This window comes from Neolamprologus multifasciatus, chromosome 7 (genome assembly GCF_963576455.1).
Source record: "Neolamprologus multifasciatus chromosome 7, fNeoMul1.2, whole genome shotgun sequence".
In the NCBI taxonomy this organism is placed as follows: domain Eukaryota; kingdom Metazoa; phylum Chordata; class Actinopteri; order Cichliformes; family Cichlidae; genus Neolamprologus; species Neolamprologus multifasciatus.
In genome coordinates, this window is record NC_140445.1 from 12638881 (window position 1) to 12665988 (window position 27108).

General features: G+C 40.6%; 1 protein-coding gene across 6 annotated transcripts in view; it reads right to left on the minus strand.

The window, feature by feature from the left end:
• Window positions 1-5589: 5589 nt before the first annotated feature.
• The window catches only part of ttc28 (tetratricopeptide repeat domain 28), a 151845-nt gene continuing 130326 nt past the window's right edge, over window positions 5590-27108 (minus strand). The window contains exons 19-35 of one of the 6 annotated variants that reach the window (XM_085167549.1): window positions 25615-25744; window positions 25144-25371; window positions 21569-21743; window positions 18866-19006; window positions 17518-17584; window positions 17233-17412; window positions 16502-17070; window positions 16165-16412; window positions 15373-15497; window positions 14056-14133; window positions 13802-13961; window positions 13238-13314; window positions 11819-11842; window positions 11499-11628; window positions 8264-8371; window positions 7536-8163; window positions 5590-7454 (exon numbers count right to left, since the gene is read on the minus strand). In XM_085167549.1, the coding sequence (XP_085023675.1) occupies window positions 6344-7454; window positions 7536-8163; window positions 8264-8371; window positions 11499-11628; window positions 11819-11842; window positions 13238-13314; window positions 13802-13961; window positions 14056-14133; window positions 15373-15497; window positions 16165-16412; window positions 16502-17070; window positions 17233-17412; window positions 17518-17584; window positions 18866-19006; window positions 21569-21743; window positions 25144-25371; window positions 25615-25744 (4179 nt within the window). In that variant the 3' untranslated portion in view covers window positions 5590-6343. Of the gene's footprint in view, window positions 7455-7535; window positions 8164-8263; window positions 8372-11498; window positions 11629-11818; window positions 11843-12431; window positions 12446-13227; window positions 13315-13801; window positions 13962-14055; window positions 14134-15372; window positions 15498-16164; window positions 16413-16501; window positions 17071-17232; window positions 17413-17517; window positions 17663-18865; window positions 19007-21568; window positions 21744-25143; window positions 25372-25614; window positions 25745-27108 lie in introns of all 6 variants that reach the window. The other 5 variants (XM_085167545.1, XM_085167550.1, XM_085167546.1 and 2 more) reach the window with 5 other exon arrangements.

Below are 27108 nucleotides of genomic sequence, written 5' to 3' on the forward strand. Positions count from 1 at the left end.
TGCACAGCACTTGGACCGATTTCACTTGGAATTTCCATAATATATTTTAATATATACCTATATTTTAATACTCATACTTTTCTATAAATTCAAGACTTTTACTTCTAACAGTGTGATATAGCTAGTTTTTAAAAATAAGTAATTGATTGGGTGAACATCGACGCAAGAATATACATGCTGCCTGCTCTATGGCTTATCGTCAGACTAGAGGAACAGGGCGTTGTTTGGAACAGGGCGGATCGCTTGGAACGCCAGGCTAGCAGGTACTAAAAAAGTACCTGGTACCTATGAACTAATGGAAAACCATAGCGAACCATGCCGATTGGATCCCAGTAGGTACTAATCGAAAAGGGGATCAAGGAAAAGGTTGCCTTGTCGTCACATGTTATGAAGGTGTTGGAGAGACTGATTCTTGCTCAGCTTAGCTTGCAGGTGAAACATGCTCTCAGGTGGGGGTGGATGATCCTGTGTTATCTACCTGCTACAGCATGCTTACCTGGATAGTACTGGTTGAACTGTGAGAATCATATTCTTTGATTTTTCCAGTGACTTATACCATTAATACCATCAAGCCACTTCTGTGAAAAGCTGCTCAGGATGGGAGTCGCCACTTCTACATTCTCCTCGATTGGTAACTATCTGTCTCTCAGAAGACACTGCATTAGTTGAGTGTATTAAGGGTGGGCAGGACATTCAGACTCCTTCTGAATGTCAACAAGACAAAAGAGATGGTGGTTGACTTCTGGAGGAAATAAACTGCGACTAGGCCATTCAACCTTATGGGTGAGTAGGTGGGGACAGTGGACAGATACAGGTACTTGTGCGTAGTGGTAGTGGGTGCTATCTATTTTGCTGTCGTCTGCTGGGGGACCTGAGTGCCAAAGATGCCAGCAGGATCAACAAACTCATCCGCAAGGCTGTAAAAATCATTGGTCAGAATTTGGAGATGTTTGAGTCAGTGAGGGACAGGAGGTCACTAAACAAACTGCTACATCATGGACAGCCCATCACACCTGTTCCACTAATTTCTGAGGCAGCAGAGCTCCTTCTCCCTCAGACTGATTGAACCTCGCTGCCATAAGGAAATCATTCTGATATCTCATAGCCAGTGTTGGGACTAACGCGTTATTAAGTAAGGCGTTACAGTAACTACGTTATTATTGTGGTAGCGAGCACGGTAACTAGTTATTATGCCAAAATCAGGAACGCGTTAGTCGTTACTGGGATTTAGATAGGGTCGTTACTCGTTACTTCGTGTGGTGGCTATCGCGGAGCTTCCACCACAGATTCTGTAACATTGGCAAGTGGTGGAGGCCAGCAGGTGGATGAGGGAAAGGGGATGCAGAAGGAAAAGAGACCCGAGGCGGCCGCCAGTCCAAGTGTGAACTGAACTTCAGGTAAGAAGTTGTGACCTGCAGTCTATCTGGGTCAGATATAAACCAAGTTTAGGTGCAGTTTATTTTCGTTATTCTGACTTTTTCCATACTGCGTACTAGCTAGCATGACGGAGTTTCTATACAGCTGGGTGGGTGCTATGAAGTTAATGATGTTGAACTTTATTTTGTTTGTTGCCAACCGTCCCGTCTGGTATTCAGAGAAAATTTACGCGTTTCTTATTGAGGCGAAAAGGAACAGTTTGTCCCGTAATTCAGCTACAATGAAAAAGGCACAAAGCTGGAGTTATTCTGTCTTTATGCTGCACAGCTGCCTCTTCTTCTTTCATTCTCCCCCCTCCCTCTCCCGTTTCTACTTCAATCATGAAAACTGATCAATGATCAGCTGATCGGCTCTCTTGTTTGTTTATCGCCCACTTTGCGCCAGAAAGAGGAAACCAGCCGATGTCACGCTAAACAACAGCAGCACTTTTAAGCTTGATCAGCTGTTGTTAGAATTGATTTAATATTAATTTCTAGTATCAGCTGATGTTTGTTGGAGCCACAGCTGCAAAAAAGCTGCTGGTCATGATATCGGTTTGGTTATCTGGTGAGAGGGAAACATGAAGATGAAACCAGGAGATGTCCTTACTGAATCATCAGAGCTGAACAGGTGATGGAGAAACAGGTTTACCTTTTAGGTGACATAAATGAGTTGAAGGGAAGTTATGAACTGTTTCTGAGAGACAGATAACCCCAGGATCCTTTTTAGGTAGTTGACAGCTGGTAACTGTGCAGGTGCGGATCTAGCAAAGTTTTGCCAGGGGGGCCAGGTAGGGCATTAACAAGGAGAGGTGGGCACAAAGAAATACTTTTCTTTCTTATTCTCATTTAAAATGTCTAGCTTTTAAAAAATAATTATCTCAATCTTACAACAAACGATTGATGCATATATACCATCAAAACAGTGAACATCACTGTCACAACAGCGTTTGTTTTCATTCAAAGGCTTTATGATTTTTCCTATAATGGTGGGCCAGTCTCTAGTCAAAATGCCCGGGCCGATTTTTTGTCCCCGTCCAGCCCTGTATGCAGCTCATCTGCAGTCTGGTGTTACCTACATCTTCCTATTCAGAAGGCAGAATTTCCGAGTTACTGTACAGTAAGTTGAGTACAATCAAAGCATCACGACTGCAGTTTTTGTGTTGGATGTAAAAGGCGCACATGACGCTGTGACGTAGGCTAGAATCATGGCAGCAGTCAATGACGGTCCAGGCGTGGGATTTCTCTCGTGGAAACATGCACATTATCTTTTCCTTTCTATTGGTAGGTGGCACAGTGCACTTGTGGCAAGTAAGCAAGCTAGAAGACTGGCAAAGTTATGGAAGCAACACATTAACAAGAGAATTCTGAGTAAAACCAAAGTTACTTTCCCTAGTAACTAGTTACTTTGAAAGTAACGAGTAACTTGAAGTAACTGAGTTACTTTTGATAGAAGTAACTAGTAATGTAACTAAGTTACTATTTTAAAGTAACTTACCCAACACTGCTCATAGCACAAAGCCCTTAACAGGGTATATCCTGGATAGGTTGCAAATATATAATAGGGCCAATATGGAGAGACAGACAACCACTCAATCTAAAACTCACATCCATTGGCCAATTTATAATCACCAATTAACCTAACCTGTGAATCAAAGGAGCTTGCAAAGATGGTTCTCTCCATGGAGAGAACCCATGGAGACATGGCGACAAAGTGCAAACTCCAGACAGACTGGATTTGAACCTAGGACCTTATTGCTGTGAGGCACTGACGACTGTGCCATTTTTTTCATATTTTGCAAAACTGCACTAAATTGAATCACTGTAAGAGCATTAACATGAACTCTAAATAACACTGGAAATTAAAACAACACTATGAACAATAAGACATTTGTTACTGTTAAGTATCATAAAAGCTCTATAAATATTTACTGTACTGTGTTAAGAGCAGTGTTGGGACTAACGCGTTATTAAGTAACGCGTTACAGTAACTACGTTATTATTGTGGTAACGAGCACGGTAACTAGTTATTATGCCAAAATCAGGAACGCGTTAGTCGTTACTGGGATTTAGATAGGGTCGTTACTCGTTACTTCGTGTGGTGGCTATCGCGGAGCTTCCACCACAGATTCTGTAACATTGGCAAGTGGTGGAGGCCAGCAGGTGGATGAGGGAAAGGGGATGCAGAAGGAAAAGAGACCCGAGGCGGCCGCCAGTCCAAGTGTGAACTGAACTTCAGGTAAGAAGTTGTGACCTGCAGTCTATCTGGGTCAGATATAAACCAAGTTTAGGTGCAGTTTATTTTCGTTATTCTGACTTTTTCCATACTGCGTACTAGCTAGCATGACGGAGTTTCTATACAGCTGGGTGGGTGCTATGAAGTTAATGATGTTGAACTTTATTTTGTTTGTTGCCAACCGTCCCGTCTGGTATTCAGAGAAAATATTACGCGTTTCTTATTGAGGCGAAAAGGAACAGTTTGTCCCGTAATTCAGCTACAATGAAAAAGGCACAAAGCTGGAGTTATTCTGTCTTTACGCTGCACAGCTGCCTCTTCTTTTTTCATTCTCCCCCCTCCCTCTCCCGTTTCTACTTCAATCATGAAAACTGATCAATGATCAGCTGATCGGCTCTCTTGTTTGTTTATCGCCCACTTTGCGCCAGAAAGAGGAAACCAGCCGATGTCACGCTAAACAACAGCAGCACTTTTAAGCTTGATCAGCTGTTGTTAGAATTGATTTAATATTAATTTCTAGTATCAGCTGATGTTTGTTGGAGCCACAGCTGCAAAAAAGCTGCTGGTCATGATATCGGTTTGGTTATCTGGTGAGAGGGAAACATGAAGATGAAACCAGGAGATGTCCTTACTGAATCATCAGAGCTGAACAGGTGATGGAGAAACAGGTTTACCTTTTAGGTGACATAAATGAGTTGAAGGGAAGTTATGAACTGTTTCTGAGAGACAGATAACCCCAGGATCCTTTTTAGGTAGTTGACAGCTGGTAACTGTGCAGGTGCGGATCTAGCAAAGTTTTGCCAGGGGGGCCAGGTAGGGCATTAACAGGGAGAGGTGGGCACAAAGAAATACTTTTCTTTCTTATTCTCATTTAAAATGTCTAGCTTTTAAAAAAATAATTATCTCAATCTTACAACAAACGATTGATGCATATATACCATCAAAACAGTGAACATCACTGTCACAACAGCGTTTGTTTTCATTCAAAGGCTTTATGATTTTTCCTATAATGGTGGGCCAGTCTCTAGCCAAAATGCCCGGGCCGATTTTTTGTCCCCGTCCAGCCCTGTATGCAGCTCATCTGCAGTCTGGTGTTACCTACATCTTCCTATTCAGAAGGCAGAATTTCCGAGTTACAGTACAGTAAGTTGAGTACAATCAAAGCATCACGACTGCAGTTTTTGTGTTGGATGTAAAAGGCGCACATGACGCTGTGACGTAGGCTAGAATCATGGCAGCAGTCAATGACGGTCCAGGCGTGGGATTTCTCTCGTGGAAACATGCACATTATCTTTTCCTTTCTATTGGTAGGTGGCAAAGTGCACTTGTGGCAAGTAAGCAAGCTAGAAGACTGGCAAAGTTATGGAAGCAACACATTAACAAGAGAATTCTGAGTAAAACCAAAGTTACTTTCCCTAGTAACTAGTTACTTTGAAAGTAACGAGTAACTTGAAGTAACTGAGTTACTTTTGATAGAAGTAACTAGTAATGTAACTAAGTTACTATTTTAAAGTAACTTACCCAACACTGGTTAAGAGTAGAGCAATGGTGAAGAAACTATTAAGATAAGCTGCTGAAGTAAAAGTACTCAGACTATAAAAATACTTTAGTACAAACAAAAGCCCTGCATTAAAAAGTCCTAAGTAAAAGCAAATATCTATTAGTAACGAAAAGTACTGGAATACATAAGAGCACATAATGATGAGGACATGTCTTGGCTAATTTAAAGTGTCTAATATACAATAATGTGGTTTAGAAAATATTAATTATTTTTATTACTAATTCAAGTACCGGTATTGCACCTGGTTAGCTTGTACTCTTTAAACACTTTTAATATCTGTATCTACAAATGGTTTCATAAATATCCAGTATATCCTTATAATACGTTAAGAATTACATTCACAATTTTTTTACTAGATTTACTATTTTGCTTTTATTATAAGTAAAAAGAATGTGTGAAGATTTTTTTCATTATAGAACATTGCTGTATGTGATCAAAGCAAGACAAAGAAAGGAGCAAAACTGCATGTTATAAAATCAATTAAATACTTGGGCACCATGCTGACAATCACACATGAAACCAAACTACCATAAAATATCAAAAAGTTGTCTTTACTTCTTCATTGTTTTAATTGTATTTATAAATTGTGTGACGATTATATTAATAATAATTAGAAAACACTCAAAATAAATGACATCAGTAACTGACAGTAATGACATTAAACAATAATTATTAAACAATAACTCAAGATTGAATCCAGGCCAGTACAAAGAAAGCAAGCATTTAGGCTGATGTAAAATGTTCATTCAGTAAGCAGACTGCAGGTTAAAAGCATTTCTGTTCAGTGTACATGGAGGCATTGAGACACATGCCCTCTAGTCAGTCATAAAAACAAAATTAAAGCTAGAGATTCAACACTTCTCTTAATTATTATGCCCTTCCATTTCTCTCCAGAAGAAGGCACAGTCATCACATTCAAAAACATTTACATCCCTTCACAAAAAAGTAACATGTAAAATCACCATCAGTATGAAATGAGTACTTTTTCATTCCTGCAACTCAGCAGGGATTGCTAAAAATGTAGTTGTATTTCCACTGAAAATGGGCAGATTTTATCATTGTACAAGCACAGATATTAACCAGAAGATTGATCTCCTAAATCTGTGTTCAGGACTTTAAATATTCAAATTCTCAACATTTAGAAGATGGAAAAAAGTGTCCAGGTGAGAGAAACTTGTAGCCGTTCCCAGAGGGAAGTCTGACACCTCCTTTAGAATGTGTGAGAAGGCCAGATGGAGATGGAGGTGGTTTAGCCTCCAGTTTTGGGTGAGCATTTGGTCTGTCATCAGTGTTGTGGTCCTCAGGTTCCGCTACATTTTTCCTGATAGACTCATGTCTAGGTGAGAGATTCAGCAAACCCAAAACATCTTTCTGAACTGTACTCATTTTTTTATTCTCACCTCGGAGTAAGCTGGCCGGACATGGCATGCCGGGTTTCTGGCTGGCGTTGGCCCAGTAGGTTTTTAAATTGTGGATTGCCTGGATTTTGCTATCCTGTTTGGATTGGTGCATCTTAGGGGTGATTGCTGGGCTAGAAGAGGCTGAAACGGATCCTGCGGAGGAATAGGAAAGGGCTGGGGATGGAGCACTGTCAGCAGGAGAGCGTGAAGGTGAGATGTGGGCAGTGTAAGGCGAGCTGGGGTATTTCAGTTTGAGCTGAGCCTGTATGTGCACATCTGGGGAGACTGTAGGGAGAGGTGAACCCTGATCTTTTACAGAGAGAGATAACAAAGGGGATGAATGAGCTTGGCTGCTGTAGCCTGAGCTGATTTTCTGCAGTGATGAGGAGCGGGATGGTGGTTTAGGCCGAGTTGGAGGAGGGATTGAGACAGAGGTAGAGAGCGGTGAAAGATGACTAGAGAGTGAGAGAGGAGACTTTAGACTTGCCCTACTTGTTGGTCGGCTAAATGCACTGGTCTCAGAGGGCTGAAACCCTCGGGCTCCATTTGTAGGAGTCAAAGTTGGGGTTGTTGGAGTGGACACAGATTTCTGTCTGCTGAGCGACTCATCTCTGCCCTCAGCTCCCTTCAGTGTCTTTCCTCTAAGGTTTGCCTTCTGCAGGCTCTCCACAGCTTGCATGTGGCTCTCAGTCTCCTCCAGGATCTTCTGGGCCAGCTCCTGGGGATCCAGTTGTCCTGCAGGTCCTGTCCTTTCCTCTTGGGATTTCACTGTGCTATCTGTCTCAGTGCTCGACTGGTCTGACTCAGAGCTGCTGACTTTTCCTTTCCGCTGAGGAGTTGAGCTGGAAAATGAAACATATAGATACATTTAAAAGAAGTTCAAGAGTAACTCTTTCTGACTTAACAAAAGGTATTGAACTTACATTTCCTTCTTGACTTTGGGGTTATTCTTAACTGTTAGTGGCAGCGTTGGAGCTTTTATTGGAGATGTAGGTGTGCTGATGCTTCCCTTTGAGGAAACTGTTAGAGGATACCCATGCCGCCCGGCAGATGCTCTCCCAGCACCAACTCTGCCAAATCTATGTCCTGCAGGTAGAGGCAGAGTGTCACACTCGCTTCCTCCTTGACCTAACGGCTCACTGCTTATAATGGAGTACCCCGCATACTCCTCGTCCTCTCCTTCTCCCGATAATACTCCTCCATTACTGGTCAATCGACCTCTTGATACACCACCTGAATGGGTGTAGAGGCCCGTGCCTTGACAAGGCTTCTCTGGCTGTTGATGTGAGCGCTGGCTGATGATGTCACTTCCTGCAGGCTCAGGTCTAGACAGGAAACTGAGAGATGAGGCAAGGGAGCTGAGGCTGTACACTGAGATGGCATCGCAGGAAAGGCTGTCAGGGCACATGGGGGGCAAAATCGAGGGTTGAGGTGGGTAGCAACCTAAGGAAAGGGGTAAAGAGTGTGGCTGGGAGGCTGACTGGGAGGAGGACAAAGACTCCAGGGAGGATGAACTGTCTATGCTAAGTCTCTTGGGAAGCTCTGTTGAGTCTGATTAAAAAGAGAGAGAGAGAGAGAGATTTGAAAAATTTGTTGAAAATTGGGAAAGATTTAGTAAAAGAGAAAGTCCAAATTCATAACTTATTTTTACCAAACAGTGCTAGAAGAGACTGAAGGGCAAAATGCATGATGCGTCTGCTGGCCTGTTTTCCAGTCTTCAGCACCACTTCCTCCTGACCAACTTCACAAAGGTCAAAGCCTGACAAAGACAGAGCACAAAATCCAGCCAAAAGCCAAATCTGAGTACTTCAGTGACAAATAGTAAGCTTTATATGTTCTTCACTGCTAAAGTAGTTAGTTACTTTATTAATTCATTTTAGATTACAAAATGAGTATGATGATTCTATATAACCACCAATTCCCAAAAAAGTTGGGATGCTGTGAAAATGTGAATAAAAACTGAATGCAAGGATTTACAAATCTCGTATACCCATAATTTATTCACAATAGAACACAAAAAATATCAATTGTTTAAATTGAGAAAATGTACAGTACCATCTAAAGAAACATATTAGCATGGGCATGAATTTGATGGTAGTAACACGTCTAAAAAAAAATAAAAAATGTTGAAACAGGTCCATGTTTACCACTCTCTTCTTTTGACAACAGTCTGTAAACGTCTGGGAACTGAAGAGACCAGCTACTGGATTTTTGGAGTGGACTCTTGTCTTGTCTGATGTATGAATCTAGCTACTTAACAGCTGGTTGTTCAGTTGTTGTATTTTTCATTTGATACGCCAGATGTTTGCAGTTGATCAAAAATCTGGATTGCAAACAGGCCAGTTCATCACCTGGACTCTTTTACAACAAAGCCATATTGTACAACAGCAATGGTTCGTTGTACAGCATGGGTTCATTATAATTGCGGTATGCGTCTTAGCATTGTCTTGCTGAAATATTCAGAGGCTTGCCTGAAAAAGATATAATCTGGATTTGAGTATACACGGCTCTAAAATCTATATAAACAACGCGTTCTCACTCTCGAGGCGTAATATTTTACGCTAGGTGTCAAATCGTCAACATGTTACGCTTCCGGGCACCCAACACATTCCTAAATGACGAGATCGGAAAAATGAGGAAACATGAGAACCGTTTGGAATCAATCCACAGATGTTCGTTCATTTTCCTCAAATTGCTTTGGTAAGCACTATTTAACGTCATTAAAGTGTTGATGTTTTTGACACTGTGGGTATGAGTTTGCTGTCTATTGTCAATAGCAGTCTTCAGTCCGGGTGTGTCCCTGCTGACTTTAAACATATTGCGGTGGAACCTATTCTTAAAAAACAAAACATGGATCCAGCAATTTTATCCAACTACAGACCAATTTCTAAATTGTCTTTTCTTTCTAAAGTCCTAGTCCTTCTTCAGCGCCACACCTTTCTATATAAAAATGGCATTAGTGAAGTATTTCAGTCTGGTTTTAAAGCACACCACAGCACTGAAACTGCTCTTTTAAAGGTTTTTAATGACCTTTTAACTTTTACTGACTCGGGAGATCCTGCCATTTCAATACTATGAGACCTCAGTGCTGCCTTTGACCGTAGATCATAGGATTCTTATCTCTCCGCTTGAACACTGTGTCAGAATCGAAGGGACTGCATTGGAGTGGTTTAAATCTTACCTGTCCAACCAATGCTTTTCTGTTAGATTGGGGGATACATCATCCTCAAAAAACCCACTTTCTTGTGGGGTCCCCCAGGGGTCCATTCTTGGCCCAGTTCTCTTTTCAATTTATATGCTCCCTATGGGTCTATGTTAAGGCATGGATGACTTTAAACTTTCTTAACCTAAATGAACAGAAAGCAGAGGTGATTGTGTTTAGTTCCTGTGACCACTGCGACTTTGGCCCCTTCAGAAATTTATAAAAAACCTTCTGCGAGGAACCTAGGAGTTATCTTTAACTCCAATCTAACGTTTGACAAACAGATTAATGCTGTAATCAAATCAGTTTCTTTCATCTTCGGCTACTTGCTAAAGTGAAGCAATTTCTCTGTTTTAGAGACTTTGAGAGCCTTCATTTCCTCTCACCTCGACTACTGTAATAGTCTTTACTCTGGTATTAGTCTGTCATCAGTTAGCTGTCTACAGCTGGTCCAAAACGCTGCAGCACAGTTACTAACTGGCACACGCAAGCGAGAACACATATCCCCCACACTGGCATCATTACACTGGCTGCCAGTTAGTTTTAGAATTAGGTTTAGGATTTTATTGTTTTTAAGGTATTGCAGGGGTTAGCACCCTCATACCTTTCTGATCTTTTAAATTGGTACACTCCTGCAAGGTCTGAGGTCTGCGGATCAATTGCTCCTGGCTGTCCCGAGGTCCAGATTAAAGCACAGAGATCGGGCCTTTGCTGTGACTGCTCCTAAATTATGGAACAAACTGCCCCTTCACATCAGGACCTCCTCAACATTGGACACTTTTAAAACCTGTCTGAAAACCGACTTTTACTCCATGGCTTTTAAATCAAAATGAGTTTGTATTACTTTTATTTTTCTTATTCTTACTCAAATCTTCTAATTTTATTATTCTTTTTCTTAACTTTTATCATGTCTCCCGATGTTTTTATTTCTTTTGATTATCTTAATTGTACAGCACCTTGGTCAACATTTGTTGTTTTAAATGTGCTATATAAATAAATTTGACTTTGACTATTTGACAGATGGTGGTATGAGGCGTTTGTGCTAATATGGTGTGTTCGGTTTTTGCTGAATGTGGTGCTTTTCTTAAATGCTAAACATCTCCACTTTGCTCTTGTCTGTGCAAAGGACATTGTTCCAGAATTTTTTTTAAATTTGTTCAGATGCAATAAAACAGCCATTCTGTCATGTTCTTTTTAGAGAGAGAAGGCTTTCTTCTGACAACCCTTCCAAACAAGCCATATATGTTCAGTGTTTTTCCAATTCATTACAAAGAACTTTATCATTTAACATGCTAACTGTAGAGCTTGAGTCCTTTCTCACAAACATAATTCAGTAAAAGGCAAAAGTGTCTGATAAGGGGTGTTCAGTAGGTGATATGAAAGCTCACACAAAGACAAACAGGAAAATAAGTAGACATATAAGCATCAAAGACAGATGGAAAATGATAAACAAAAGTATTTACAATGTAAACCAAGAAACAACACTATAAAAGAACCCTAATCAGAAGCCCAATGCATATACATGTGTTTCAATATGTTCTGAATATTATAACATAATTTTTTGCTCTGTGCTAGTTTTTACCGACATTTTCTTTACTTACAACTGACATGGGTGATGCAGTAGATCACTGACAAGGAGGTATAAAAAAAATGTGAAACTAAGTTTCTTTTAAGGATGACTCACCCAGTGCAGCCAGGAACTCGTGGCAGCCTGGCAGCCTCCAGAGCTGCACACTAATTGACACTTGAATGGGAGCCAGTGGAAAGTCTTGCTCTTTGTCGCCTGACTGCAACTGAACCAACACTTGGTGAAGCTATGGAGAGGAAAGAAGATATAATGACTGGAGTGCTGGATGAGTGTTTATACTCACTAAAGCACGCACTTCACAAAGAATATTAAAATAAAACATGTGCAGCAACTTAGTGTCTGAATGTGTTTGTGCCTGCTTTGACGAGTGCTATACTTTTGAACTCAAGCCATTAGTTTCATCATGAAACACTTACCATTCCTGCCACGCTTTTAACTGCCTTTGTGAGGTGTGTATGACAGAAGAAGAAACAGAACTTTAGTGATTTATTTTTGTGTAATTGTTGTGTTTGAATTACTGTATTCTCAGCCATGCATGAATGATGATGTGCTTATGCAGGCAATTCTTGATGATACCCATATAGTATTTATGGAGGGCTACAGCAAGCAAAGAGTGATGAAACCAAACAAATGACTGCAAAATGAAAAATTAGAGTGAAGAGTGGGGGTGCTCTGCACTTTACCAGCTAGCTATACAAGCAATCTGTTTTAGTTATGAGTGGTTAAAAGACAAGTGTGCAGAATATCTCATGACCATGCTGACCAGATGCATGCTAGGGTTGGGAAACAACAATGCATGCAGTGTTGAGTGTGTTTGCAGAAAGCAGTCGTGCAAATGAACTAGATTACTAACCATATTCAGTAAATTTTACTTCTCTACAGTTATGGAAAAAAATGGAAATCTCTTTCTTTCTGTATATATGCAATGCATGTGGGAACTATGGATGAATAGAAATACAACATCCTCACTGACTAAGAAGCACCTAATAGCTCAAGGCATCAATTAATGGTGCAACATCAGTAGAACACAGTTATTATCAAAGCTGGAGATTGAGAGGCTACAACCCAGTGGGAATGAGTGAGCAGTGTGGACATAATGAGCCGACCCTGATAGAAGAAGCATTGGAAGTGAACTAGATGACGCTTAGCTACCTACAATGACAGAATTGCTGTTTTTACACCAGGACTCTAAGATCAGGCAAGCCAACCGGACCTCTGCCTGGATTGACCATAAGAAAGCCTATGACTCAGTGCCTTGAATAGTGTACAGGAACATCTGAGCTGCATATGGACTAAAAGTCCCCACTTTCAGAGGGGCGGGGGGGCACCGCAAAGGTGGTTAAGAATAATAGGGGTATGGTCATGTCGGACTTTGAGTTCCAGACAGACAAACAGCTACTGGCCAACCAACATGACATAGTGGTGGACAGCAACACTGGGAAGAAGGGCCACAAGAAAATAGAGAGTTACCAGGGCCAGGAGGAAAAACTGGAGTAGATGTGGAAGGTAAAGTCCAAAGTTGTCCCAATGGTAATAGAAACATTAGGAGCTGTAACCCCAAAACAGAGGTCTCTGTTCAGAAGAGTGCATCTGCGCCAGTTTGTCCTTCAGCCCCTGGTACAGCTAAAATAGAACACCCAAACTCCGAGGCCTCTGGTAGAGCACCCAAGTTTAAGCAACACAATAATACCATCCCCCAGCTTTTTGAGCTTGGAATTATCAACGTTACTTAGGTAAAGGCCAAAAATAAAAACAGGTGGTGGAGGGAGATCTTATTTTTTGATGTGCGTAGTTCTTCAACCACTGTCACGACCACCTTTCCAACATGATAGTACCTTATGAATGAGCTGTTCTCCAGCCTCAGATGCTGTGACCAGCTTACAGAGTGCCTGTAAGGCTGGAGGAGTAAGACCTGGGGATGCACAGAAAGTTAATCAGAAATTTCTATAGCACTGTCATATCAATCTAGTGTAACATTTTACAAAAGAGCTATAAGTTGAAATAAAAATATAATCTGAATTATTCTCTTGCTAATATAGGGTATCTTGCAAAAGTGAGTACACCCCTCACATTTTTGTAAATATTTTGTTACATCTTTTCATGGGACAACACTGAAGATATGATAGTTTGATACAATGTAAAGGCAATAATGGCTGTGTGTTAAATTATTTAGAGGGGACAGCAAATTTACACTGTTGTACAAGCTGTACACTGAGTACTTTGCATTATATCAAAGTGTCATATCTTCAGTGTTGTCCCATGAAAAGATATAATAATTTTTTTTACAAAAATGTGAGGGTTGTACTCACTTTTGTGAGATACTGTACATTAAACAAATATGATTTTATCAGTATGACTGACATAGGAGATGTTTTGAATAATGGAAAAAACTCTGTTACCAAGCAGTGACTGTAGAGTGGTACTGCACTGCTGCAGTCGATCCCCAGGATCTGACATAGGAAAAAAAACTGCCGCAGGGAGTCCAGCACCACTACCAGAGAAGTCCAATCGAAAACCCACTGCAGAGAGAAGAGCCTGCCACCCAGGCACCCCGCCGACCTTACCCAGCACAGAGGAGACATGTGGACATGAACAGAGAATACACAAAGGTTGACATTTAAAGAGAAGGAGAAGGAAAGATCAACACACAGACCTTATTCTCCACACTTTGCTGCGATGTGTACATTGGGTTACACTGGCCACTCTGAATGCGCTGTAGTGATTTCTCAACCTGTGGACAGAAACGGGCACAAATTGTGTTATTTAATCAGACTGGAACGTTCAGATGTGGGAAAAATGTGTTTTGAGGTGCCATTCATAAACAATTTAACATTTTCTGGACAGGACAAAACTGAAAGAAAATTAAAAGAAAACATCTTGATTGATAATCATGCATTTCATTAGCAATCAAGATGTTTTCTTTGTGTTGAACACAATCATGGGTGCTTCCTTAAGAAGCATTTTAATTCCAGAATTCACCAGAAAATAGCTTTACCATTTCTCATTGATACCTCAGATCTCTGTGCGCGGATTGTGGAGTGATATTTATACAGCACTTTTCTAGTCTAAGCTCTACTACAAGCCTCATTCACACATTCATACTGCACTTTATTCCATAAAAGAGGACCGTAGCCACAATGGCAGCACTCACTGACATTATTCTGGACTCTGCATTTTTAAGGCTTTAATGTTAGCATTTTACCCCCCTGCCATGCTATTTAGAGCCAGACGTGACCATAATGTTCTAAGGTATCAGCTAATACCAGCATGCTGGAACCGCAATGACTCTGAAAGTTCGGCAACATGCTCTGATGGAAGTCTGATGATGATAACTAAAGTCATCATTCACTGTATTAGATTTTTATTGATCTTCATGAGAGCTAAGTCTAGTTTCCCCAGTCTGTCTCGCTAACACATTTGAATTCTTTTTCCTTAGATGGAGGGAAAGTGATGTCCCCAAATCAAGAGGGGCAGAGATAAGAAGCATTGCAGAAAAAAAGCAATTTGCAGTCAAAGTAGATTAACACGTTCACACAGACCTAGCGCAGAATGTAATGACTTTCTTTATTGTTTAATACTTGTTTGATGCAAAGTCATAAAGTCATTAAAATAGCTCAGTATGAATTATCTAAACTTAATATAATGTTTTCATATGGCTTTTTAAATTTTCTTTTCAATCAACAGTCTTTAATTAAATGACATAAAATAACTGCTATAAAAAGCAGTTAAGCCAGTATTCACATTTGTGATCTTTACAATAGTTAATCTTTGGATGCTATGACAAAAAATAAAAACCACATTTCTAATTAAAGTGATTAAAGTCATGCTCATTTAAGATTTTCCAGTAGTATTTATGACAAATCGGCTTTTGTTTTATTGAACTGATATCTAAATTCATCTTTTGAATTTTAAACTTACTAATAGAGAACTAATAGAGAAAGTGACACTGCAAAGTTTGAAGAAGTCTTACCAAGTGTAACAACACTCTCAGGGCATCCCTGGCCCTCTCTGGGTACTGAAGGATCTCTACCAGGGCTTGGCCAACCAGTGACATGGGACTGTTCAGCTTTACATCATTGCCAATAAGCATGTAACCTAAAAAAAATACAACAAAACACATCTTTCAGTTTCTCGTGCATATTGAAACTGTGTTTTTTGGAGTTCTGGAATGTAAATGTAGCCGTCTCCAAAGCACTTTGGGTTAGCTTCTGTTGTTTAAATGTGCTGTAAGTTATGAATAAAATAGGCATGACATGTTTAAGGTAAAGTTTTCATCGCCAGAGAATAACTTATGTAACACAGTGGGCTACATAATGAACTTGAAGAATAGAAACAAAGTGTTGATCCTGCTGTGCTAGTATTGACCCAAAATCAATACCAGCATTGGTATCAATGCTATCGATAATTGGATTGATCCGCCCACTTCTAGTTCATGGTTTGCTCTTTCTCATACCTTGCTTGAACACACATATCACTGCTGACCAGTAACACCCCAACAGACTTGCCATATTGGATACAGTGGCCACAACAATTATTCTTTTTCTAAGTTTATAGCGTTTACGTATCATCTAACATATCTCAGACATTGACATTGCTAAGCTGTACAAACTAATTGGTTCCTTTTAGCTCATTTGAATGAAGAAATTGGTTAGCTAATAAATGCTCCACTATATTTTACAGCTACTCCTCTTGTGTCTGCGTGCTGTGGCTCAAAGCAACTGAGTCAAGCTTTAGTATTTTACATTAATGATTGTTTACTAACCAGCCCAGTTGGAGGGGTGTGAGAAGTGCTTGCTGCTCTGCAGTGTCTTCATGGCTTCCGTCAGAGCTGCACTGGCTTTGGTCCCATCGTGAAGAGCTGTGTAGAAGGTGTGTGTGAACAGTTTAGAGGCAGCTACTGGCACAGGCCACAAAGAGACACACACGCACTGGACCCCTGCAGCCAAGAACGCTCGAGTCAACCCCACAACTCCATCTGCTGTTACCTTGCTGCCGGACTCTGGGTACAACCTGAGGTGGCAAAGGGTCAAAGAGTTACATGGGACAGTCAAAAGCTAAGAAAAGCCTGTGTAAAAGACCAAATCTGTGAATAGTTATACCTCAGGACCACCAGTTTGACAGTCAGGCAAAGGTCCAGTATATCAGCAGCAGTAAGAAGGAAATCTTGAAGTGGTGGACTATCACAGATACTCTCTACCTCACACACACTTTCACCATTCTCACTCCTTTCATCTGCTCCTCTGAGTCTCTCTGGGCTGCTCTTTGAAAACAAACCCTTCACTTTTCCACCTTGATCTGCTGCTTCGCCTGACACCCACGTCCTGCAGGGTGATTTCTCCTTTGGTCGGCCACCTGCCCCATCTTCTCCAGCATGCTCTTGGCTAGGGGCAAGGACCAAAGCTGCAAGCTTCCAAGATATATGTGTGGCAAAGTGAACACACTCTGCCTGACTCAGAGCTGCTAAAACGCGATCCTTTGTGGCATTGGCTCCCGTTAGGGGATGACATCCCAGCTGCTCTCCCAGCCAAAGGGCTTCCTCTTGGGCTGAGGGTAAGGGCCCCCATAGCCAACGGTCCATGACACTCGGTGGCAAATGAGGTGCACCGACCACTGCAGCCATTGAGCCTCCATCTGGACAAAATAAGTGTCCACTGCGTCGAGCATGAGGCTGCAGTTTGAACACATTTGATAGAGAAATATTATAATAAGCAATGCTTTTTTAAATAATTAATTGAATAAACACATATGTCGGAATTGTTTGATTCAACAAATACAATATATGTTACTTTACATCTATTATCAGAAATCAAAGGGTACCAAAATGACTTACCTTTACTGTTGCTCCCAGGCTGGCTAAAGAAGGTACAGAAATTAGACTGAACCTTTCATACAGGTACTCATTAGAGAAGCTGCCTTTGAGCAAGGCAAATGGAATTAGGTATAATTCTCCCTCCAGAACTAACACAAGTTGTCTGTGTCTACCCACGGGTCCACTACTGTGCATCAGGCCCTGTATAGAGAGAGGTGGAGGGCAATCGTGTGAAAAACCATAAAGAAGACAAATTCAAACCGTGAATTGAAATATAAATCTTTCCTTGGAGACACACATACATACCCCTTCCATTGGCGCTATGAGCAAGTCGTAAAGGGCCCGCAGAGGTGGTTTGCCAGTGTTACTTGGTCTGAAGAGGGGAGAAGATAAGCCGTCCTTTACTGGAGATACAGTGGTACTGTACAGACTCGTCATGCTCTGACAGCTTCTATTAGAGGCAGAAATACACAAGAAATGTAATACACTCCCACATATAGTTATCCTGTTTGAAAACAGCTATGAACCTATAATCATGATGATGTTATAGTCATGCAGCTCTATGAAGCTCTACTTAAGCACTGGTGATACTAACTGAACGGTAATGTTAGCTTGCTAACTTGCTCATCAGGATTTTGAGTAATGTGTTATAGTTTAACATTTATGAAACACCAATTTCCTTTTTTGTCACAATGAACAGAAGTTTTGCAAATTCAAGTAACTATAAAAACATATTTGCAATGTTTTTGTTTCCCTTCAAGTTCTTATGCATACAGCTGCTTACAAGTTAAATTGATCTAATCCTAGGAAGACCTTTGTATTATGACTGCAACTGCAATATTTTGTGCCCATATTTTGTATCATGATGATCTTTTTAGTTTCCGATTAGATCCGATTTTTCACTGCATGTTTCAAAATGTTTCAAAATGTTTAAATTATTCGTTGTGTAGCAACACCTTGGTGAGTTTGTGTTATGTTTAAATGTAGTGGGAAAAAAAAAGTTGTGAAAAATGGACTTCTCTTAGTTGTAGATTTCTGTTTAAATACTGTATATTGAGTTATTCTTGGTCATTTTGGACTTATGTCAGGTCCACTTCCTGTCATTATCATTTGTCCCTTCTTAGTAATCGTCTGGGGTACCTTCACTGACTTGATTCGAATTTGTCTTGCCTGTGTCCAGTTATCCAGCCAGCCTTCCCAATGTACAGTATACGTGCACACCTCCTGTCCGTTAGTTCACACTTGATAGACTGTCCTGTTTTCTTTGGAGCTAAGTGATCCAGCAGTTTCTTGTGATCCTTGTTTATGACCTTTTGCTATGATTCATGAACTTGGTTGTTCTTTACCTGTTTTATTATCCCCATTGCCCGTCTATCATCTGTTTTGGAATTAAAATTAGAACTTTGGGCTTTTTCTTTTTCTTGTTTTGCATTTTTGGTTAGCCACTAGTTAGCTTTTAGTTTGGCTAAATCTCTCAATGTAAGATAAATTGAAAAAAGCTTGTTGCTAATAATGTAGTAGAGGAGATGCAACTAGTACCAACTCACTATGCAGTGAAGTTAAGTAAAGTCAGAGCAAAACCTAAAGTAGACTGTGCACCCTCTGGACATATAGCCAATATACCCTCGCAGTTTACAAGAACTCTGAGTCAAACCTGTTGAAGAGATTATTTCTGGACACCATGTGGAGATAGCCTGTAGGGTCTGTGGCAGAGATGAGTTTTTTGTTCAGCTCCTCAAACTGCTGCTCCAACAGATCTCCAGCTTCACTCTCTGTCTCACTAGTTGAGAAGACTCTGCAAAATGGCAATGGCAGTGATACATAATTGTTCTATGGTTAATGTCTAAAGATTGCAACCAAAATGCTAGGTGCATGCATATATCTCTAACAGTGTCAACTCAAAAGCACAAGTATGGTCAAACATTCTGTTTACAAGCAGAAGCCAATCAAAAGAAGGCAGGCTTAAAAAGAGGGCGGTCTTAAAGGGAGAGAAGAAAGTAGTTTGATGAATGAACTGACAATCTTAGGAAAATGTACAAAAGGAAGAAATAAGTAGTAATTAATTACTCGAGCAGTATGTGTTAGAGCGATGACTTGGAATTAAAATAACTTTTTATGGAATCCTCTGGCTGTAGATTTTACACACTCAGGAAGGTAATAGCAGTTTCTGATACCTGGATACATGCTAAAGGGCAGTAAAGTGCTACTAGTGGTTTGGAAAACATTTTTATGCTGTGTATGTGCAAAAACTTGTCATGCTTAGATGAGTGGGACTCATAATAAACCACACACAAACAGCATGAACACACACACACACCAGAAGTAGTGAATCTGCTGGCTGCAGTGACTCCACTGCAGTGGTTTTCACAGTAAGTTGAGATGCAGTTTGTATGGGGGAACATTTGCTGACACAACACATGGTAGTGATTTACAAAGTCATAGTCATCCAGCTATGCCAACCAAGGCCTGAGAGTTGTGGGCAGTATAATTGAGAATAGAGAAAACTGTCAGGAGAGAGCAGGAAAAAAGGAAGACAGACACAAAGCATGCGTCTTCTCTATCATGTTTTGCTCAATTTTGTTTAAATGACAGAAGGTTCACCTACAATCTATTCCAAAAGTTTGTACAGAACTTCATGGAAATCTTGGTTTGCCCGATTAACTCTAAGCCTCAAATGTCAAACACATGGTAAGCCTACAAAAAAAGCCAATGTCTCCAAAGTCAGTCTGACTCTTTCTTTGTATAAAATGTAATTGGAGTCCATCAAACTAATGTCAAGACAAATCATCCAAAGCCTCAAATATTAACCATGCTAGCCCCAGACAGAAAAGTCTTATCTCTAAAATAACTGAGATTTATCTTCTGTAGACCATGACATGTACCACATTACCATAGGGTGACTTAATAATAATGATCCTAACAAAGAGTTCCACAGTTTAGCACACCAATGAAACAATTTTGACCAGATTAGAGGTTTTTCATTATTTTTTTTTATGCCTGTGTTTTCTGGGCTGACAGTCTTTCTCTTGGATACTGCTAGACTCTGCCTGGAAGCCTATCCTTTCTTCAGATATGTAAAATGTACTATACACAGAGGGAAATACAGATTGAAAATGCATCTATAGTGATTAATAACATATTTACCATAGTTGTTAAGCTCAACACAACTGGTCAACCACGTAATTTTTCTTTGTATGTGTGCTAGTAGTCAGACAGGGATTTAAGACATGTCACAAAACTTTGAACATCAGCCTTGTTCCATTAACCTGTTTAATGGAATAAAGTTGTCACTGTCAGCTACAAAGTTATGTCAGCAGTATGAGGCATAAATGGTAAATGGCCTGCATTTGTATAGCGCTTTTCTAGTCCTTAAGGACCCCAAAGCGCTTTACACTACATTCAGTCATTCACCCATTCACACACTGGGGATGGCAGCTACATTGTAGCCACAGCTGCCCTGGGGTGCACTGACAGAGGCGAGGCTGCCGGACACAGGCGCCACCGGGCCCTCTGACCACCACCAGTAGGCAAATATGGGGTTAGTATCTTGCCCAAGGATATTTGGCATGCAGCCAGGAGGCAGCCTGGGATCGAACCACCGACCTTCTGATTAGTGGCTGACCTGCTCTGCCACCTGAGCTACAGCCACCCCAGAAAGAAAATACTTCATTGAGTTAAAAGGTGCTGGTAACAATCATTCACTGGCATCTATTAGGGGTGGGGGAAAAAATCTATACTGTGTAGTATCGTGATATTTTGTTTGCTAATAATGTATCGATACATGGACAGCAGAAATCGATATTTTGTTACAAAAAATGTTTTTGTGGACTGGAACATGCTCTGACTTCAGAGCATGTTGATCAGCTCCTTTTTCTGAGCAAGAATCCTGACATTCCTTCACTTTTCAAATGTGTTTAACTTTTTTTTGGCAGCAATAAACATGTTTTATTTTAATTAAGTTTAAAACGTTTTTATTTAATGTAAAATTATATTTTGTTTTAATTTACTTTCAAATTCTTCAGTTGCTGAATGGGCTGCATAGTTTTCATAAATTGCATAGTTCAGAATAGCTATAATTGTACCAGATGGTTGCATTCAGTTAAGTTGGACTAGACAGTAATACAAACCGTTCAGTTTGTCAACAATAAAACTGACTGAAATGAGACAAAGACTGAGTGTGAGACTTTGATATTAGATAAAATGAATATTGATAAAGTTTACCTTTATGTACAGAATCTGAATATTGCAAAATATTTTTAAAAATTGCAATAATATCGTATGTTAAGTATTGTGATAATATCGTATCGAGGGATGTATGGTGATTCCCACCTCTAGCATCTATCAAAGGTGGCACTACCTCTTATAATGACTATCCACTTCCAGAGCCTCTCTAGCATTGTGGATGTATTGCTCCAGAGAAAGGGAACCTCCAACAGCTCCTCCTCCACTTTGTGGGCTCCCACTACCATCCTTGAACTCAGACACCTCCAGTCCTGCTTCTCCAAGATACACCTCATTAAACTTCACGATACCTGTAACATTTCAGGAAAAACATAAGCAGGTTACAGCACTATGTGTGTGCCCATTTGTCAGCATGTGTGTGTCTGTGTGGCAGTATGTAGTGCAGACACTAAATGGTGCTTCCGTCGTTTTTTCTTAAGGGTTCCCTTAGAGGAAAAGCCATGCAGCCAAAGAGTGACCATTCTCTTTGCAGTATAAATTTCCTCAAATGTCATATCTGATATATGTAGATATAAGTGACATTTCAGCCTGCAGGTAGCCCTGGAGGAAAGACTGCAATGAAAGTGTTCACCCTTTGAAGAGAATTAGTGGTAAATGTCACCCTAGCATTACAAAGACCTTAAGGATGATCATCTCAGCCAAGACCCTTTTTGGTTTTGTCTCACAGAACTTAAATGAATTCCCACTGAAGTCATGACAACATCACTACATCTCAGTATCCCATGCCACAGCAGTTATGACAATTCATAGTACAACATAGATAGTACAACTCTGTTTTTTTTATACCAAAGATATAATCCCTGCTTATTTTTTTTTAACATTTATACATGCTCTTATGCCTTCCCATCCCATTGGAATGGGTGTAGGACAGGTGGTAGAGTGTGTGTGATAATTATAAAATCTGCATGCATGCAGTGCTTTAAGTAATCAATAAGCCTTGAAAAGTGCATATAGATCCAGTCCATTACAGACTACTGTAGTCATATTACTTAAATGTTATTGATGACTAAACTGAAAAGTTCTTCAGGCCCATGGAAACATGAATCCCTTTCTACAACAGCTGTGTTAAGACCAATTCTAAATGATTTTGTTAACCTGAATTTCATACTTGTCATTAAAGCATTACTTAATCATGATTATTGATTTAATTTGAAGTGGACACCAGTATCAATACATTTATAATTATGCACCTATTAATCCCTTTAAAAATATGGGACATTTTATACACAACTATTTTAGAAAAAAAGCACAGAAATATCTGAACGTCTTTTCTCATCTCCAAAATCTCAGTAACGGAGGGACGGAACATGGTCCACTCTGACTCAGTGTCTCCAGCCTCACTTAGTATGCTGTAAAAGTTCTGCTGGAGGTGGGAGTAGAAGATCTCACAGACCAGGGCCTCTGCCAGACACTCCCACTGCATCGTCACTACACATCTGGGGACATCAGGCCTGTCCAGCATCATCCCCATCACATGTAAATGGTAAATGGACTGATTCTTATATAGCGCTTTTCTACTCTCTCGGAGCACTCAAAGCGCTCTATACAACATGCCACATTCACCCAATCACACACATTCTCACAAGCACTTCATCTATACTTAGTGCTATCTAATTACATTCACACACATTCATACTCCGATGGACGCATCGGAGAGCAACTTGGGGTTAGTATCTTGCCCAAGGATACTTGACATGCAGACTGGAGGAGCCAAGGATCGAACCACCAACCTTTCGATCAGTAGGTGACCTGCTCTACCTCCTGAGCTACAGCCACATGTGAGACCTGATCCAACTCAGTACCAAGTAGTGATCGTTTGAATGCTCTGATATTATCTTTACCCGAGTATCCAAGACATGTGGACAGAGATCTGATAATATAATTACGAAATCAATCATGAACTTGCATACTAGAGCGTCCTGTGTTAAGTGTACTAATGGACACCATTATACTCAAACCAGGTGTTCAGAACAGACCAATCCTTGGGTTACATTGAGTAGGCCATTTCTTTCAATGTACTCCAGTATAATAGTGGAGTCCCCAGCAGATACAGGGACTCTAAGGAAGCCAGGCACACTGAACTGTTGGAAGGTGCAAGAAAGAAACAATCCTATCCCCTAAGGAAAACCTGAGCGTACAGGCACCAAGCGACAAGTATGCAAATATACCCATTTCTTCTCACCATCTATCACTGAAGGTAGCCTCATGCATCAGCTTAGGCTACTTGAATCACAAAGTGCAGAGGATTAGTAAGGAGGAAGTGAGGGTAACTATGAAGAGGATGAAGAGTGGAAAGGGTTAGATGGTCCAGATCACATACTCGTGGAGGTGAGGAGATGACTAAAAGAGAGAGAGCCAGGGATTTTTTTTTTTTTTTTTAACCAGACACAAGATTATGAGGATTCCTGAAGAAGTGGCAAAGAAGTGTGCGATGCTGGTGCAGGACATACAGTGATGCAAAAAAGTGTATGTTTGTCACATTTAAATGTTTCAGATCATCAAACGTATTTAAATATTACACAAAGATAACACAAGTAAATACAAAATACAGTTTGCTAATGGAGGTGTTTATTATTAAGGGGGAAAAAAAATCCAAACCTACATGGTCCTGTGTGAAAAAAGTGATTGCCTCTAATTTAATAACTGTTTGAGCCACCCTTAGCAGTAACAACTGCATTTGCAATAACTGTCAATAAGTCTTTTACATTTTTTTACACCACTGCATATAAGGAAAGTGAGATTCAAGGCAAGGGTGGGATTACATCAGGGACCGGCTCTCTGCCCTTTCTCCTTTGCGATGGTGATGGACACGCTGACAGATGATGTCAGGCAGGAGTCTCCATGGATTATGATGTTTGGATAACATTGTGATCTGTAGTGAGACGAGGGAACAGGTGGAAGAGAGCCTGGAGAAGTCAAGATTTGCACTGGAAGAGAAGAGGGCTGAAAGTCAGTAGAAGCACGGCAGAATGTGTGTGTGAATGAGAGTTAGACAGGTGGAAAGGTGAACACACAAGAAGTAGAGATAATGAAAGTAAGTGAGTTTAAATACCTGGGCTAAACCATCCAAAGTAACAGACAGTGTACAATATTAGTGAAAAAGACAGGATGGAGGCAGGATGGAGTGGCTGGAGATGTGTGTCAGGCAGAAAGAAAAGGTTTATAGGAGGATAGTGAGGCCTGCTATAATGTATGGCTTGCAGACAGTAGCACTTACAAAAAGACATGGGGCAGAGGTCAAGCTGACAGAATTTAAGATGTTAAGATTTTAACTGGTAGTGACCAGGATGGACAACATTACAAATGAGTACATCAGAGAGACAGCTCAGGTTGAGCAGTTTGGAGAGAGGAAAGGTTGGAATGGTTGGACATGTGAAGAGGAGGAATAGTGGATATATTGGATAAATGACTTTGAAGATGGAGCTGCCAGGAAGACCACAGAGGTAGATCACTGGAGAGGTTTAATATTGTCACGTAAGAGGTCTGAGTATAGAAGATGATGGTAGGAATAGGGTGAGCTGGAGATAGCTAAAGGGAGCAGCCTCAGGCTCCTTCCCAACCAGAAAGGTGATGTTCCATGTTCCTAAAGGCAATTTTGTCAGCCTACGACTCTGAATCTGAATGAAAAAAGCATCTTCAGTAATTTTATAAAACCGATCAGCTTAAGTTTGTGTAAGCGTGGCAGTGAACCTGTGCCTGGAGATATTAGCCAGCTGTACAGAAAGCCTTCTGCCAGAGAATAGTAGAGAACCATGGCCCTCTGACTGTTGACTGTTTCCAGGATGTGTTCTATGGTGACCGGGATGTAAGGGTCAGTGCTCGCTGCTTGCTGACTTCCTTTCTGGCGTTCCACTAGGAGATCAGCAAAGGCACGTGTGCGCCCTCGCTCAGCTATAGCTAGTGCCTCATCGTGCCGGCCTGAAAGAATAGGAACATGTGGAGCTGTGAGTTAAAAAGGAGCAGATCTGAAAGAGCAGACTCTTTATCCTGGTAGCATTGATAAAGAAATACAACTATCAGACATTAGGTGATAATTTGTGCCTTATTAACAGAGACCAATGTATAAGGTGTAAAAATGAGAACAGCTAACATACAAAGTGATGTACAGTAATTTATGCCACAAAGAAACAACACAACAGGTCAAGAGGCCAGTTCTGTCACCTAAGCTGACGAGGACTCTCTGGAGAGCCTGGTACGAACTGGTTTGCAGATCAAACAGGGAGAGCTTGTAATCCATACTGTGCTGCATCTCATGACGAATTGCCTCAAATAGCATAGATGCTTTGTATAACTGGAACAAATAGCAAATAAACATACATTGCAATGAATTATCAAGAGTACCAATCCACAAATATACAAACCATCCATTGTTCAACTGGATTTAGACTGTGAAGACATTTTTATACTCTTCACACCTTTTAATGTGTCTCCATGGTTTGTTGTAAATCACCTGCATTTGTTATTCGTTAACAACTTTTGTATTTATTTTTTGTGTATTGTGTGATCTAAATGGCCAGGCTTTACTTCAAACCTGTTTGAGCATATAGGTACAGTGCTGGCCACTGGGTGGCAGTATATACACACAGCAAGAGTTGGGAGTGTTTTGGCTCACTTTTTACCATGAAGCGGAGAAGCAAAGCAGTGTTGGGAAGGTTACTTTTAAAATGTATTCCATTACAGAATACAGAATACATGCCCCCAAATGTAGTCTGTAACGTATTCCGTTACGTTACTCAATGAGAGTAACGTATTCTGAATACTTCGGATTACTTAATATATTATCATGCTGTTTACAACTACATGAATGTACTATTGCTGTGATTTATTACTGTTACTGAAGGTCCGCGGCTCCGAACCGTAGTAAAGGGACCTCTGGCTAATACGGTGGGTTCTGTGTCGGCTCGTAGCCGAAAACTAGCTTTACTTTGTTGTCTGGGTCAACTTTGCTAGCGAGAGACAGATAGATGGGGTTGAAAGGCTGCTCCAACGGAACTTATTGTTTTTGGAGGAAAACACAAACACGGTGTACAGTCGAGTCTTAATATCTTACTTACAACTGGGCTCGTCAGGCACTCTTCTTGGCTGCAGTGGTTATTATTATATTTACATGCTTCCAGCTCCCGTTTTTGCTTGATGACAGCTCGTACATTTCCTTTTTCTCCCTCCCTCGCTCACAGACACATAACGGGTATGGCAGTCCATTCTCCCTGCAGCACGGACTACACTGCCTATGATGCTACATTCTTTAGAGCTATACCTGTAGCATTCTGCCTATTAGCCTAGCACAACAACAACAAAAAGGCCTCTCTCACCCAGGAAACACGCAGAGAGAGAGCGTCACCCTGTAACCATGGCAACCGTAACGCTGCCACCTGGAACAACAGAACGTAGCTGTCAAACAAAACCCAAACAGGCCTGACCCGCCACAATATAAAACAGGGAAGTACCGCTGTGTAATCCATTTATTTCAACAAAGTAACTGTATTCTAAATACCACCTTTTTAAACGGTAACTATAACGGAATACAGTTACTCATATTTTGTATTTTAAATACGTAACGGCGGTACATGTATTCCGTTACTCCCCAACACTGAAGCAAAGTTATTATAATTGTGCATTTTCTAATAGCTAAAAAAATATTTTCAGTTTTTGCTT